This window comes from Brachyhypopomus gauderio, chromosome 9 (assembly GCF_052324685.1).
Source record: "Brachyhypopomus gauderio isolate BG-103 chromosome 9, BGAUD_0.2, whole genome shotgun sequence".
Lineage (NCBI taxonomy): Eukaryota > Metazoa > Chordata > Actinopteri > Gymnotiformes > Hypopomidae > Brachyhypopomus > Brachyhypopomus gauderio.
In genome coordinates, this window is record NC_135219.1 from 12,608,114 (window position 1) to 12,623,708 (window position 15,595).

The window sequence follows — 15,595 nt, forward strand, 5'->3', positions numbered from 1 at the left end:
ATTCTCTTTGGCATTCTGTTTACATCTCATTCGTTGTGTATACGAGAGAGAGAGAGAGAGATTTGACAGAGAGAAAGAGGGAGAGAGAGTTGATGCACAGCCTCCATCTTTGTTCATTTGTATTCTGAGCACACATCCCCAGACTCTCTCTCTCTCTCTCTCTCTCTCTCTCTCTCTCTCTCTCTCTCTCTCTCTCTCTCTCTCTCCATGTTGTGTTTGAAGCCTTTTTGAAGCTTTTCCTGATTTCTGTGTGGCCACGTGACTGCTCTCAGAGTGAAACCATCATTTGTCATAATTTGGTCTTTTTTGAATGAATATATTTATGTTGACCTATGTGTTGAATGTAATTCTGGGCTATGAATTCATGTTTGGCCTTTGATTTGATTACTCCCTCGGTAATGCTTTTATATGCTTCTATGTCTAAAATGATTTACATTTGTATGTTTAGTAGTAGACTGCATAGAATGTGCGTACTTTCTGGTCTATAAAATCCCAGTGTTTTACCTGAGTGTATATATTGTAGCTCTGAAACAGCTCTCTTAAGGATACAGAGCCAACATTAATGGAATGACACGCACACGATCCTTATTTTTAGAGCGACGAGCAAAAAGTTGCTATAAGCTAACCTCTCTTCATCTGCTCAAAGGTATGCTTTGTCCTGCTGGCAGAGTGTGTTGGGCACCATAGCTTCACACTCCAACCTCCCACTTTTCTAATATGAGCAGAAATTCCTGGCACTCCAAACAGGCCACGCTCCCTTCTGTTAGAACACAACTGTGATACTTCTCCCTCTGCACGTCTCTCTCTCTCTCTCTCTGCCTGTGTCTGTCTGCCTCTGTCTCTCTGTCTTTCTGTCTGTCTCTCTGTAAGGCATAATTGTTTCCAGTGTTCAGAGCTGTAATCTGCTTTTTGGTTCAAACCCCAAAGCAGAGAGAGGAGCCGTAAAAGAGAAAGGAGAGTTGGAGAGAGAAACAAAGCCTGCAGTTATGAGCAGCATGTAGAGTTGCTCTACTACACATCTGCTCACTCAGGCCCAATCACACTTCTTTCACCCACAAGTGTGTGTTATGTGCCCTCCTGTGTCTAAAGAGAAGGACCGTGTGGTTGGCATGCTGCTCTCTGTAGTGTTCTCTGCTTCAGTACTGGATCTGACACCACCACCCCCTTCCCCTCCACGCAGGCCTTATTAAATCACACGTCACAAGGACAAATTCTTTGCAGGAATTTAATCATAAAGGCTGATTCAGAGATTTGGTCCTGTTATGATCCACTGCTCGTTGACTCTGAGGACCAGCCCAAGGTCGTACGTCTGTGTTATCGGTCATCTCCTTATCCGGCCTAATTTCCACCTTCTTGCCTGACACTCACCGTGACAGAGATCAAAGCATGCTAAGGAGCAGAGAACACCTCGCCCTCACAGATGGCCGGGCTGTGTGCGGCTTTGGGACTCCTGAGGACAGATATTCACCTTGGTCCTCACGGGTGTATGTGTGTGTGTGTGTGCACGTGTGTGTATGTGTGTGTACACGTGTGTGTTCCCTGAGGATCTAACCCATGTCCTTGAATGTGTTAGTACCTTGCTGCACCCATTGAGTGACAGGACCATCTCTTTGCATGTCAATCTCATGCTGCTAGTTCTGTCACATTTCCACCCAGTTCTCAGGTAGTGATGTCATTCTACGTCAGATGATTACCACTGAGATGCAAGGTCAACATCCCTGAATTTGCCAGCCCAGTGTCTGAATCCTGCTTGTGCTGTTGACATCTGCTCTGGAACAAAAGGTTGTCACCTGTGTCAGGTCATCAATCATCTAGCTTTGCAAAATTACCATTTTTTCTGAAGAATCCTACAGGGAATATGTTTGCTAGCCTTTCTATGGTTTATGCAAATACCTCCATAGGTTTCTAAAGTAAATAAAAGCTTGTTTTACTGACATGTTGCCTAACTGTAATGCTTATATTCTAGCTGTGGTCTGTTTGTCATATGGCTGTTAGCCTTTTTAGCTCCAGGGTGGTTAACATAATAAACAATAGAGAGATTATGTAGAAACAGCATAGTCACTTTAAAGGCTTATGGCAGGGGGATGGGTGGTCTCTGCTGAAGTTTACAGGGAGGACTGGTGAGAATGTTAAAGTCAGGGAGGTTATAAAGGTCCTACCTTTGCTAGGAGGTTTGTTTCCTCAGAGTGAAGCTTAATCAGTATGCGGACATACTGCTGCCATCTGTGTGTCTTGTCTTGTCTCAGGAGCGAGCGAGCGTGCGCATTTAGTTCAGGGGACCTGCTCATCCCGCCTCATTGCCCTGAATCTGTGGTATGCTCCTTGACAGTGGCGATAAGCCCAGAGCTTTTGCCAGAGGACCAGAATGTCCCAGTGCATTGTCACACTGCTGGGTCGTATCAGTGTTCAGTGATGTTATGCATGCAGAAGAGAAGGTCCCATAACTGCCCTCACATCAGACGATCATACAAACTGCCGGTGTCTGTAGCGGTTAGCGTTGTTTAATTAGGTTCATTTACCACTTGTGTCTTGTGATGTAATACAGCTATGAAGTGTTTATCATTAAAAATCTCCACTGGTTGAATACAGTTGAAACTACAGTACTTGAAACTAGTTGTATCAAGTAGCTGAAACATTCAACTACTTGATACAGCACCTTAGTTCTATATCCTGACAGAACTCTTTGAAGCCAGTAACATCAATGTAACTGGTCTATATGAGGACGTGTCTTCATTCGTTGAATACCTTCATTCATTGTCGTCCTGCAGATAACAAGCTTGTGGTGGACAGTGTGAAATAGGAGTCAGGGTGTGGCTACTTCATGACTTACTGGACATCAGTTTGTTTGCATGTTGGCTGGTTGTGCTAGACTGGTCAGCTAATTGTAGTTTAAATCGCTTACATAGTGAGCAACTTTATCTTGAGGTTCCACAGTTTTGCCATCTATAGACCTATAAGTCTGAAATATCTCCAAATACGACTTTTTGGTTCCTCAGAGTGAAAAACACTCTCTCTTCAGCCGAGTTGGATTGTAAAGTCTCCGCAACCATTACCACTTGGGTGCTGTTGAAATTTTCGTTTGTTTCAACTTGACCTACATTTCATTTTCAATTACTAAAAGTGATGTGTGACTCCTGTTCATTCAGCATAGCAGTCCAGGAAATCCTGGAACATGTGCAAAATCATTTTCATATCCAGAATATTCATTCACATAACTGATTATTATTGATTTCACAATTCAAATTTTTTTTTTTAACAATTCAGTTATCTAATTTACTTTAGAATATTCGTTGTCAGCAGCAATGCTGTGCATACAACATTTTCTCTTTGCCATATGTATTCTCAGAGTTTGATCTTTCTGTAAAGTGATCCAGTGTACTGTTTTATCTTGGCTTAATTTCAGCTTTGTCATGCATGCTCATCCCACCGTGGAACATATCTTCCTGGTTCGCTGTTGGCACACCATGGTGTGACCATGAAATTTCTGTCCTTTAGCTGATGCAGGTGTAGTGATATGGTGCTCACTCTTGGGTCATGAGATACCAAGTCAAATCTTGTCAAATTGACAGTGTTTTATTTCTTCATTCATTCGTTTAGTTAGTTGGTTATTTAAGAAGCATATAGACATCTATTTTTGTGTCATTTGCATGTTTAAGTTTGCATAGAATGGGGAAAATTGTATTGACATAGATGAATAAAGAGATTTGAGAGCATGGATGTGCCGTACTGTGAGCCTCAAACTCTGTGGCTAGCTCCCTGAGAAGTGTACCAAGAAGGGTTAAGACCACCATCTGCAGATGTGTCCAGGCCCACATCACATAATTGTAAATGGGTGTGTAAACCTCGATCTGGGCGTTTTGCACAATGGCAAATTTGCACAAAATAGAGGCCAAAAAACAATGTTACTGAATAGATACGTTCTAGGACACTGCGGATTAGGACACAGCCGGTATGTTTACCGCTGTTGATGGTATTGCTATTAAGGAAGGGAGGAGAATACGGGCCAATATCTGTTCTGAATAGCCGGCCTATTCTGGGTGAAACCAAAGGAGCTTTTCTTCTCAGGACAGTGGACAGGACACCCCCCCCCCCTCGGTATTCCTGTGTTCCTCTCTTTCTAACCAATATAACTTTGTCTTCTCCATCTCATTATCATACTGACACGCACAGATCTGCACGTACGTCACACATACACAGGCCTGTTGATGTGGCCCTGTACAATAGAGGCTGTCTACACACTCGATTGTCCGTCTCCTGGCAACCGTGTGGGACTGTTCTGTGGGGAGGGGTGTCGAACAGACTTGTTCTGGACCAGGACCAGTCTGTATGGCCAGATTCAGGCGTGCCGTATAAACGTGTCCCCACGCTGGCTCTGCTTTGGTACTGGCCCGATCAGAACTGATTTTATTATCGTGGTGTTCTGACGCCGTCTTTAAGGTGTAAATGTGTGACACACGTTTTTGCCTCAGCATGTCGGGCCGTGATTACTCAGACGCAACATACGCAACAGGAAACTATTAGATTTGCTCATTTTCTCTCACCGTGGCAGTAGTGGTAATAACACGGAAAGGCATCGGCATCTTACGTAAAGGTTAAGCTGGCATATGCCATTGACATCGACATCTTGCGTACAGGTGACAAGGACATACAGTGGGGAAAATAAGTATTTAGTCAGTCACCAATTGTGCAAGTTCTCCCACTTAAAAAGATGAGAGGCCTGTAATTGACATCATAGGTAGACCTCAACTATGAGAGACAAAATGTGAAAAAAAACTGAGAAAATCATTTTGTCTGACTTTTAAAGAATTTATTTGCAAATAATGGTGGAAAATAAGTATTTGGTCACCTACAAACAAGCAAGATTTCTGGCTGTCACAGACCTGTAACTTCTTTTTTAAGAGGCTCCTCTTTCCCCCACCTCATTACCTGTATTAATGGCACGTTTTTGAAGTCGTTAACAGTATAAAAGACACCTGCCCACAACCTCACACTCCAAACTCCACTATGGTGAAGACGAAAGAGCTGTCGGAGGACATCAGAAACCGAATTGTAGACCTGCACCAGGCTGGGAAGACTGAATCTGCAATAGGCAAGTAATCTACTGTGGGAGCAATAATCAAAAAATGGAAGACCTACAAGACCACTACTAATCTCCCTCGATCTGGGGCTCCACGCAAGATCTCAGCCCATGGGGTCAAAATGATCACAAGAACGGTGAGGAAAAATCCCAGAACCACAAGGGGGGATCTAGTGAATGACCTGCAGAAAGCTGGGACCAACGTTACAAAGGCTACCATCAGCAACACACGCCAGGGACTCAGATCTTGCAGTGCCAGACGTTTGCTAGAGAGCATTTGAATGTTCCAGAAGAGTATTGGGAGAATGCCATATGGTCAGATGAAACCAAAGTAGAACTATTTGGTAAAAACACAACTCGTCGTGTTTGGAGGACAGTGAATGCTGAGTTGCATCCAAAGAACACCATACCAACTGTCAAGTATGGGGGTGGCAACATCATGCTTTGGGGCTGTTTCTCTGCAAAGGGACCAGGATGACTGGTCCGTGTACATGAAAGAACACATACAACTTTGTCTAAGTCAGAAATAGACGCATTTAAAATTGTAGACAACATAGTGGCCTCCAGGCACCATCTACAAATGACCTTAACACGGACGAAAGTGGAGGTCATAAAGGCTCCAGAGCACTGTGCATTCATTTTTTTGCAATAATTTCAATAGCTTTTAAACCGTCCTTCATAAGACCAAGTTGTATTACATATAGTGCATGATGTACGACAATCTCCGACTCTTAACTGGGTATTTATACCTTGTACCTGTTTGTGGTGGTCAGTTTATGTCTATTTCAATATCTTGTAAACGGTCTGTCATAAGTCCACAAACTAATTGTATTAGACCACATAAAGTGCATCTTAAACAACCTACAACTCTTTGGTGTGTATGGATACCTTATTTATACATTTCAGAAGCTTTGAATGTTTGTATTTTTATTGAACATTTGGTAGTGATGTTGAGCTCATCCTTATAATAAAGGGGACTACTTTCCATAGGCAAGAATATGTGTTGGATAATTGAATCAATGGCAATGGAAATTTGTAAACAAAAACTGCCCACCACAAATGGAGATAAGTTATTAATACCAATTCAAAATGTTGTTGATATACAATACAACTTGTTTGGTGGTCTTATGATGGACGGTTTAAAAGCTATTGGAAAAAACAGACCACAGTGCTCTGGGGCCTTTACGACCACCACTTTCGTCCGTATTAAGGTTTATGCAAGGAAACAGCATAAATCGCAAATATCATCTATAGCATCTTTAAGTGCGTGCAAACGAGGGGAGTCGGACTCTGCGGAGGAGTATGAATTAGGCACAACACCAGCATCATCTAAATGGGTTCTGAGGTCTTTCAGTAGTTTTCAAATAACTTTTCAGTAGCGTAAACATCTGAAACATGTGCTAGTTAAACATAGGCACAAAGTCAAATGATGCAGGCAAAGTCAAATGACACAGGCAAAATGTCGTTGTCATGTGCCACTGTCATCTGTAATTAGATGCTGATAACAGTGGCATATGCCAGCGTAACCTTTACATAAGATACTGATGCCTGAGAAGGAAGAGAATCTTTAGATTTTCCTTTTCCTGTATGATTTTTGATCAAGCTCTTTTTTTACAATTTGTTCTTTTGATGGTCTGCAATTGTACTGAGTGGCTTATGTATGTGCAATGGTGTCTGTGCCGGCAGCTGCATGCCATCATTTCCCCTTACAACCTCATTTATGCTTGTGCCCCATCAAATATGGAGGTAAAACACTACTGGTCTTGGGTTTGATTCTGGCATGGTAACATAAACTGGGTAAAGAAGGAAGAGTTATCGTCATCGTGCTCCGTTTAGAAGCTCCTACAACAGTAAGCGTTGTTGTGTCTAGGCTTTATTTCGGATTTTCTGGATGTGCACAATTTCCGTGAAGTTAGAAGCTATATTAGAAATTGAAGGCTGTCTTAAGGACTCTATAAAAGGAGTCGTCTTTTAAAATCAATGGACACAGACGTAACGTTAAGCAGAAATCGTTTGGAAAGTCCTGAACAGGAGCTTTTTCATACGGGACTGCCCAGCGTGGCTCTGACTTTCACCTGTTCACTGGGTCACGGATCGTTTACACCGCTTCCCTTACAGGTCTAATACAGCTGCTGTATTACCTGTAACGGGCCCTTTTCTGCTCTGCCATGAGGGCTTTGTTTGTGGGCTGGTACTGTATAGTTAGCGTCCACACCCATCGCACTAATGCGGCCGAGATGAGGAAATTTACCTGACTTCTTTCTGTCAGAACCCAGCGGCTTCCAATCAGGATGTTCTGACTCTAAATATCAGGAGGTGTAGTCTGAAGAGTTATTGATACTGACTTTGGCTTTAGAGGTTATGTGATCGGGCTTTCACCACTCCAGCCTGGGAGTCTGTAATTAGCCTTGACAGTAGCGCTATGGGCTAGCGCTATGGCCTAGGCTAGTGACCGTCTCTGTCATAAAGGCTGGCCGAACAGTGATTGATAATTAAATGGAAAAGTAATTTTTAGCATTTATGTAAGTTCCAATAATTCCCACAGATCATCTTGTAGATTGGGGCGGAGAGGTGTTTGGTAATTCCAGCATCTCTCGTAGGTAACCAATGGCAACAGTCGAGTGTTTGTCTCGGCCTACGGTGGAACTTTTGGAACGGTGGTCGGTATGGAAACCCAGAGGGCTGATGGGTTGCCCATGGCACTGTCTCCCTCCTCTCTCTGGACGGGAGGACGGGAAGCTTTGCCTAGCTTCAGGACAGGCATTCTGATGGGAGCGGACCCAGTGAAGGAAGTTGGGACTATTGCACGACGTAGTGGTCCTAGTGGTCCGACGTAGTGTAACTAGGGGACGACCTCCCAACCTCTCCCCCCCCCTGACCTTTCTGCTTAGTTCAGGGTGAACCGTGTTCTTGCCTGATGACATCAGGGAGGTCAGCTCTGTCATGGGAGCTGGGGTAAAGTGCAGGACTAAGACTTCCTTTTTCCTTCCTTCACCTCCTCCGTCTGCCATTCAAAACGTGGGTTCTGTTGTACGGCTGTGCTGTAGTCGCTTCTTCACGTCGTGCCGGGACGATGGATCAGCCGCGTGGTTGTGCTGCAACGTGGGAAGGGAGACGTCCACGTGTTCACAAGGAGGCTTTAACGGAGACCCTCTGGAGGCCATATGTGCCCTGAGGGTGGTGTCCTGTTCCCCTCTTGCCCTGCTCTGGGAAGTCAACCCTGATCAGAGTTTGATGGTTTTGTTCTTTGTTTACAAGCTAAAGTCTTCTTTTTCTTCTCCTTCTCTGTTTTTCATCAATTTTCTTTTCCTCCATTCTGAAACCATGCGGTAAGTCCACTCTTGGCACCACACTCATGCCAGCAGCCCGTCCACACTCCATCATCCTCAGACGGGAGGTGTTCAGTTTCAGCAGATCTACAACGGCGATCTGGACCTCCAGCCAATATGCTGCTGACTCTGAAACTCTCATCTCTCATTTAGCTTCAGTTTGATTCTACTTGAGCTTCCCCTGGAGATGTCTCACGCGGGGGGAGGGATTACGTCGGCTGGGGGGGGGGGGGGTTGCCTCCCCGGCGCTGGCTCTCGTTCTCCCAGTGCCGTCAGCTCCCTCCCCCCCGTGACGGAGTGTTTTGGTCCATCCCGAGCCGTGGCCTGCTCCTCTGCCAGCGGGCTGGACACACGCATGCCTGTCTGTCCTCACTGGTCTGTCTGCCTGTCTGTCCTCACCGGTCTGTCTGCCTGTCTGTCTGTCTGTCCACTCCTGTCTGTCTGTCTGTCTGCTCCTCTCCCGGCCACATGGCTCTGCGCACGCCTCCCTGAACCACGGCAGTCCTCCCAATTTGTGTTTGTGCAGTCTCAGGCTTTTCTTTCTCTCTCTCTCTCTCTCTCTCTCTCTCTCTCTCTCTCTCTCTCTCTCTCTCTCTCTCTCTCATATAACCTTCTTCAGTGCATGTCTGCTTGGCACACAACTTCAGAATCCTGACTAAAAACAGACCATCTCTCCAGGCTTAAAGATCCAGCTTCCACGTGGGGGCGGCGCCTCCGTTCTCACACCTCGTTGCTGTGCGTCTGTCTTGTGAGGTGCGTTCGTAACGCACGAGGAAGAGAGGGGCGGAGTTTGTGCCTCGCTGCTGTTTAAAGCGCGGCCTCCGCTGCCCGTGGGCTTATTCTGCCTCGGTGGAATGTCAGCAGCTTTGTTTTTGGACTGGATTGCGTGTCCCGGTCAGGCCGGTTCAGGCCACGTGCGTTTGACGTGCACGTGCGGAGAGAGAAATTCTCTTCCGTTCTCTTTTGCATAGGCTAATGAACCAGCTGCGCTGTTGGAGGGCTTGACTCAAAGTCTCTTCACTGAATAATGCAGGGCGAGACGGCTCAAACGCGTCTCCCTACAGCTCAAACGCAAACGCGTCTCCCTACAGCTCAAACGCAAACGCGTCTCCCTACAGCTCAAACGCAAACGCGTCTCCCTGCAGCTCAAACGCAAACGCGTCTCCCTGCAGCTCAAACGCGTCTCCCTGCAGCTCAAACGCGTCTCCCTGCAGCTCAAACGCGTCTCCCTGCAGCTCAAACGCGTCTCCCTGCAGCTCAAACGCGTCTCCCTGCAGCTCAAACGCGTCTCCCTGCAGCGTGAGGATGGAGAGGAGCAGCTCGTCCTTAGCACGACCGTGCCCGGGCACGTTGGTTCCTTCTGCTGACAGCAGGAAGACCCCCCCGTCACTTCAGGACCAGAGTCCCTGTGGACCATGTAAACAAGCCATATAAAAGTCTGGAAAGTCACGGAGGATCTCTGAGGTTTTAGAGGAGAGAAGAGGTCAGAAGTCCTGGACTTTTAAGACCAGATTGCCAACATCACAAGATCCATCTCGGCGCTGGTCTGGCAGTGCCCAAAGACTACATTTAGTTTTAAACTGGTTTCCATTGAAGCGTGACGTTTATAGGGCAGAACGCAGTATTACCCGTGTTCTTCAGTCTCTACTGCTTAGCACCGCAGGTGTGCGTGAGCACGAGTTCGGCTGGTGGGTGGCGTTCTTTGCCTGTGGCACTAGGAACAGCTTCAGTAATATTTTCCACTGGTCCATCTGCTGTTTTCCTCCGTGCGAGTGACCGTGATGATGACGTCATCTTGTGAAGTGGGCTGACTGGACTAGCAGAGCTTTGGGCCTGTTCTGTTGTTAACGGTTTATACAAGGATTCTCAATTATACATAATGAGATTAAAGGCTTAAACGGAGCTCTGTCGTTCAGCGCATGGCGTCGCTCATGATGTATGTAGTACAGTACTCTAGTACAGTGTACTCTTGTGAGCTCATAATATCTTAATAGAATAGGCAGCTAGCCTAGGCAGTAGGATCTGGGACTGTCAGTAGTCATCCTTCGACATGCCTAGGATGCTGTACAATGTCTGACTCTGACTTTCAGCTGGAATATGCGGAAATCGCATTTCAATGCACTTACGTGTGTAAGACAAATAAAGGCCTGGCCTAGATCCTCAGAATCTGATTCTAGTTCTAGTCGTCCAGTGTTCTAAATATGTAGTGACATGGTTGACTTTTAAATGTGTTACACTTTTAAATATGTGGTGCACAATAACTTCCTGGTAAGTTAGACATTATAGCATTTATGATTTTGCTGGAATGGTAGTTTTTGTATTTTTTTGGTTGTTTCTATCAAATACTCTGTAATACTTATAGTGTGGGACATTAATAAGGTGTGTTTTGGAATCATATCGCAATATATTTAATACATTTAAATTTACTATTTACCTAGACATTTACTAGGGTTAGTTATAAAACTGGGGAAAAAATGTTATTGATGGATTTGCATGAAAGGTCACCTCAAAATATCAATTTAGTTGTTGTTGATTATATGGAGAATGTGTTTTGCTTCAAACCAAAAAGAACCTGATAAGATGTTGCGGAGATAATACAGTAATGCATTACTGACCAGCGCAGTAAAGTTGGATTTTAAGCGTAGTACTGGTTTCAGGTAAACGGAGGCTTTTGGTGATGGTGGGTTGTTTGTTTGGTCTTTGGCTGTAGAATTGGTCTGGTTGTGGCTTTGGTGCTCTGATCACGGGAAGATAAAACGAACAGGAAATCTTCAGTGTTTAACTCCAACCAGCTAGACAGCCTAAAAGAAAAAACTCGAAGGGCAAAGACTTGTAACATGTAACCACGTGATCTGCCACACACAGGGTCCTTCATTGCTCATCATTGTTGACCATCTTCCCTCCCCGATCCTGCTCTTCAACGCTGGAATCTGCACAGATCCGTGGCCTTCAGTGCCAAAGGTTTTGGCCCTGGTCCTCGGAGCTGACGGCTCCATTAAACATGGACGTAATGGAAGCCACACCAGTATCAATAACCAAGTGCTCATCTCTGAGAAAGCAATGACACTTCTGTGGCTTTGCCAAGAGGATGATGGCACGACACCAGCTGCCTCTTCTCGCCGTTGAAGAGACTCAACGCTTTTTATGTGGAATCATGATGTTGGAAGCGTGTGTGAGAGGTTCAGCATCGGTCTCTACACCCAACACTGGCTCTATTCCAGTGCTCTGGTATCATATATGGTGGACCTTTAATGGGTTTGAGAGATCTGCACCATGTTCGCCAGACAAGCAGCAGAAGCAGAGATGTGTCCGAGAAGCCGGCCGCCGCCTGACTCCTCAGGAAGTGGAGAGAAGTGTCTGGGCGTCTGACGAGCTTCCGCAGGGTCACTGGGCTGGGGGTTCACGTAGTGTCAGAAAAGCACAGTGATGCCGTGCAGAGTTCAGCACTCACTCTGACTGTGATGGTGATGCAATACGCTTCTCTTTCATGGTTCTCTTTTCAGAAGGGGAATATGAACTGTGAACATTATTATTAGTATTATTTTGTACACATATTTAATATGGATTTTAAGGTTTTAGTTGATGCGTTTAATTTTTGCGTGTTCAAGATTTATGACAAATAAGGGCGTTTACTCTCCTGCATGGTTATGTTTTGTGTGAATTTGGTTCTGAATAATGTCCCTGCGTGTGAAATAGTTGGTTGTGAAAATGCTGGATTCACACTCCTCTCCACTGCAGTGTCTCTGATCCCCATTCACACTCCACTGTCTGCGTGAGTCTGCTGGCCTGGGCGGTGTGTGGGCCACAACGTCAGCTCACTCGGCCCAGCCTCTTCCAGTTGTGCCGTCACTCAAGATAACGTGTGGCGTGCCGCACGATTACGCCCACCGGTTCTGTGTCCATTCACGTTTGGAACAAAGAAATTGTCAAAGCTGCATAACCAGGAGAAATAAAGTTATAATTGAATTCCATTGTAAGCGTTCACAGCGTAAACTAATCTAAACCGTGACCTTTCACCTGCTCTGTACGGTTTGGCGCAAACAGCAGAATTAAAGCCTCAACAAATTCTGACATTTTTCTGTGGTCTAATCTTCTCCATCAGCTCTCAGATGTGCAGGGCAGTGGTTGGTCAGGGGCAGTGCTGGGGGGCAGGTGGGGCAGACCCAGCAGGTGGGGCAGACCCAGCAGGCATGTGTAACGCTGACGTAACCCTCCGCCTTTGTAACGCTGACGTAACCGACACCCCCACATGCCTCTTCAAATAAAATGTGTTACATTTCAGATTAAAATGCGTTCAACTATGTAAGGAAATATTAAATGAAGCTGTATAATTTCAGCAACGAGGAAACATGAGCTCTGAGTTACTGTGGAGTTTTTCTGATGGGATCAATTCAGCTGTCACTTCAATTCAACTGTCACCATGTTTAGTGCTGCAGATAGCAGGAAAACAGAAAATGGTGGAATCCTGATCAGATTTCTTTCAGTCAGTAGGCTCAGATCTTGATGAGGAAGGAACAGGTCTTTGGCTTGGACATCCCTAGAGCCCCGTGCGAGCCTGCCCCCCGTGCGAGCCTGCCCCCCCCGTGCGAGCCTGCCCCCCCCCCCCGTGCGAGCCTGCCCCCCCCCCGTGCGAGCCTGCCCCCCCCCCCCCCCGTGCGAGCCTGCCCCCCCCCCCCCCCCGTGCGAGCCTGCCCCCCCCCGTGCGAGCCTGCCCCCCCCCGTGCGAGCCTGCCCCCCCCCCGTGCGAGCCTGCCCCCCCCCCCGTGCGAGCCTGCCCCCCCCCCCGTGCGAGCCTGCCCCCCGTGCGAGCCTGCCCCCCCCCCCGTGCGAGCCTGCCCCCCCCCGTGCGAGCCTGCCCCTACGGCAACACACGGAGTATCAAAATGAAGTGTGTCCAGACAGGCCCTCTTTGCTTTGCCATAGCACAGTCTGTTCTAATGAAACACCTTTTGTTCTGCTTAATCTGTTAATTAATTAATTGTTCTGTGTGATAATTGTTGTATGGAGTCTTTAGTAGAGTAGACGGCTCTGGTATGATGTAATAGGGGTTGAAGTTGAATTGTCTGATATTTCTTTATTATTATTATTTTAATTTATTTGTTTTACTTATTAATTTCTCTCCCACGTCCAGTATCAGTGACCGTGGCATATATACTGGGGTGCTGACAGCATTTCAGACTGTCTCCATGTGTGCAGGTGTCAGGCCCGGTTTCAAGGTGAAGTTCTCAGTTTACTGTTTGTGTGCTGTACAATAACAAGGCCCAGCTGTTGTCCACAGCCACGTGATGTTTTTTAAAGATAGGCTGATGGTGGAAGAGTGTGGCTCTAACCCCGCCGCCCCACACACCCCCATGATGCCCCCTGTGTCCCTGGTGCAGGCTGGGATGGTGGTGGAGAAATCCTCTCCACCCCCACGCCTCCGCGTTGTCTGACTGCTACGTTTGATTTACATTAATGAGCGTCCTCGTTTCTGTTTCAGAAGCAAAGCTGTTGCTTTCAACAGCGTTAGGTTTCCAAAGCAGGGCCCAGAGGGAGAGACCGTAACCACTGACGCTCTCCTGAGCAGAGCACAAGTGCATTAAAGGTGGACTTTCTGAACCGCTGGCTCCAGGAAATCCGTTTCCAGCCACTACAGCACACGTCTTTGGTTTTGAATAGCAGTGCTGTGAGATTCGGTTTAACCCTGAACAAACAGCGAGGAGTACTCACTCTTATCTCTGCTAATCTCATCATTCTGGAGCTGCTTGTTCGATAGAGCAGTTCAAATTCCTCCATGCCTCGCCCCCAAACAGCCCCCAAGGCTGTTGAATCAGAGTGTAGGTGTACAGCCCCCATGGCGGCGGAGGGCCTGTGCTAAAGGCTGCCCTACCCGCCCTGCAGCTGACCATTGCTTTGTTTTTTGCAGGCATGATTTGATTTTGTATTATAAAAATAATGCTTTTGAATTAGAATATTGATGATTTTGCATTCGAATATTCATGGTTTTGTATTGTTTTTTTTTTTGTGCCTGCATATTTCTGCTCCTGGTGTTTGTTGGTATGCTAATGAGGCTGTCCCGCGTGTGTCCTGCAGGTCTCGCGGTCGTCATGCCCACTGTTCAGAGCAGCCCTCTCCAGGATCAGTTCTCCCCGTGCAGGACGGTGTCCCTCGCGCTGCAACGGAGGACGGGACTCACGAGAAGGTGACACAAACACCAGTCAGCTCACACCTCCGCACCCACAGCTGAACACACACTTTCTACAGCCCAGCAGAAACGGACATGTGAAATTTCCTTGTAGTCACAGGACAAACCGCTGGTCTCTTCTGAATAGCTTTGCTGTGTAGTTTAGCGTTCACTGTACAAACGGACCGGTCTCATTCCATTTCATCTTGTGCTCTGAGCCGCATGTTTAAGAAATGGCCACGCGTGTCTGTCAGCAGGTTCACTCTGTACACCAGAGCCTGCTTTGTTTCGTTTCTGTCCTCTTCTTTTCAGTAGAGTTGAACCTTCTCTCACGTATACAGGGGGTTCTGTTGTCCTCATTTCTTAGTGTTGACTGACTAGCCTCACGGTAACTTTAGTGAGCCTGTTCTTAGCAGACATGGTTAGCGTTGAACTACATATTGGCTCACTTTTGCAAATTAGGGCCATTTGAGCATTAAAGAGCTTGTGTAGCACCACCATGCGTGGAGGCTAAACTCCACCAACGTGCTGTTTGCCCTTTAAAGGCCATCAGTCTCCTGGTTATCTCTCTCATTCTCTCCATTTCTTTAATCTATATATCTCTGTCTCTCTCCCTCATGCCTCCTTAAACAAACACACCCACACAAAGCGTAGTTTGCTTAATGTGACTTTAAAGGATGTTTTGTGCTGTAAAAGTACACAGAGATTTTTGAGAGCTCTTGATGTTTATCTAATGCTCACACAATGGGAGTCTCTCCCTGTGTGTGTGTGTATGATGCTCTAGTTTTAGAGGAGTCTCTCCCTGTGTGTGTGTATGAGGCTCTAGTTTTAGAGGAGTCTCTCCCTGTATGTGTGTATGAGGCTCTAGTTTTAGAGGAGTCTCTCCCTGTGTGTGTGTATGAGGCTCTAGTTTTAGAGGAGTCTCTCCCTGTGTGTGTGTATGAGGCTCTAGTTTTAGAGGAGTCTCTCCCTGTGTGTGTGTATGAGGCTCTAGTTTTAGAGGAGTCTCTCCCTGTATGTGTGTAT

The 15,595-nt window shown here is 46.4% G+C and overlaps 1 protein-coding gene across 4 annotated transcripts in view; it reads left to right on the forward strand.

Annotated features, from left to right (window-relative positions):
- Positions 1-15,595, forward strand: part of suco (SUN domain containing ossification factor) — a 46,725-nt gene that overhangs the window by 2,569 nt on the left and 28,561 nt on the right. For all 4 annotated transcript variants that reach the window (XM_077017253.1, XM_077017254.1, XM_077017255.1 and 1 more), the window contains exon 2: positions 14,479-14,587. In XM_077017253.1, coding sequence (XP_076873368.1) covers positions 14,479-14,587 — 109 coding nt within the window. The remainder of the gene's footprint in view (positions 1-14,478; positions 14,588-15,595) is intronic.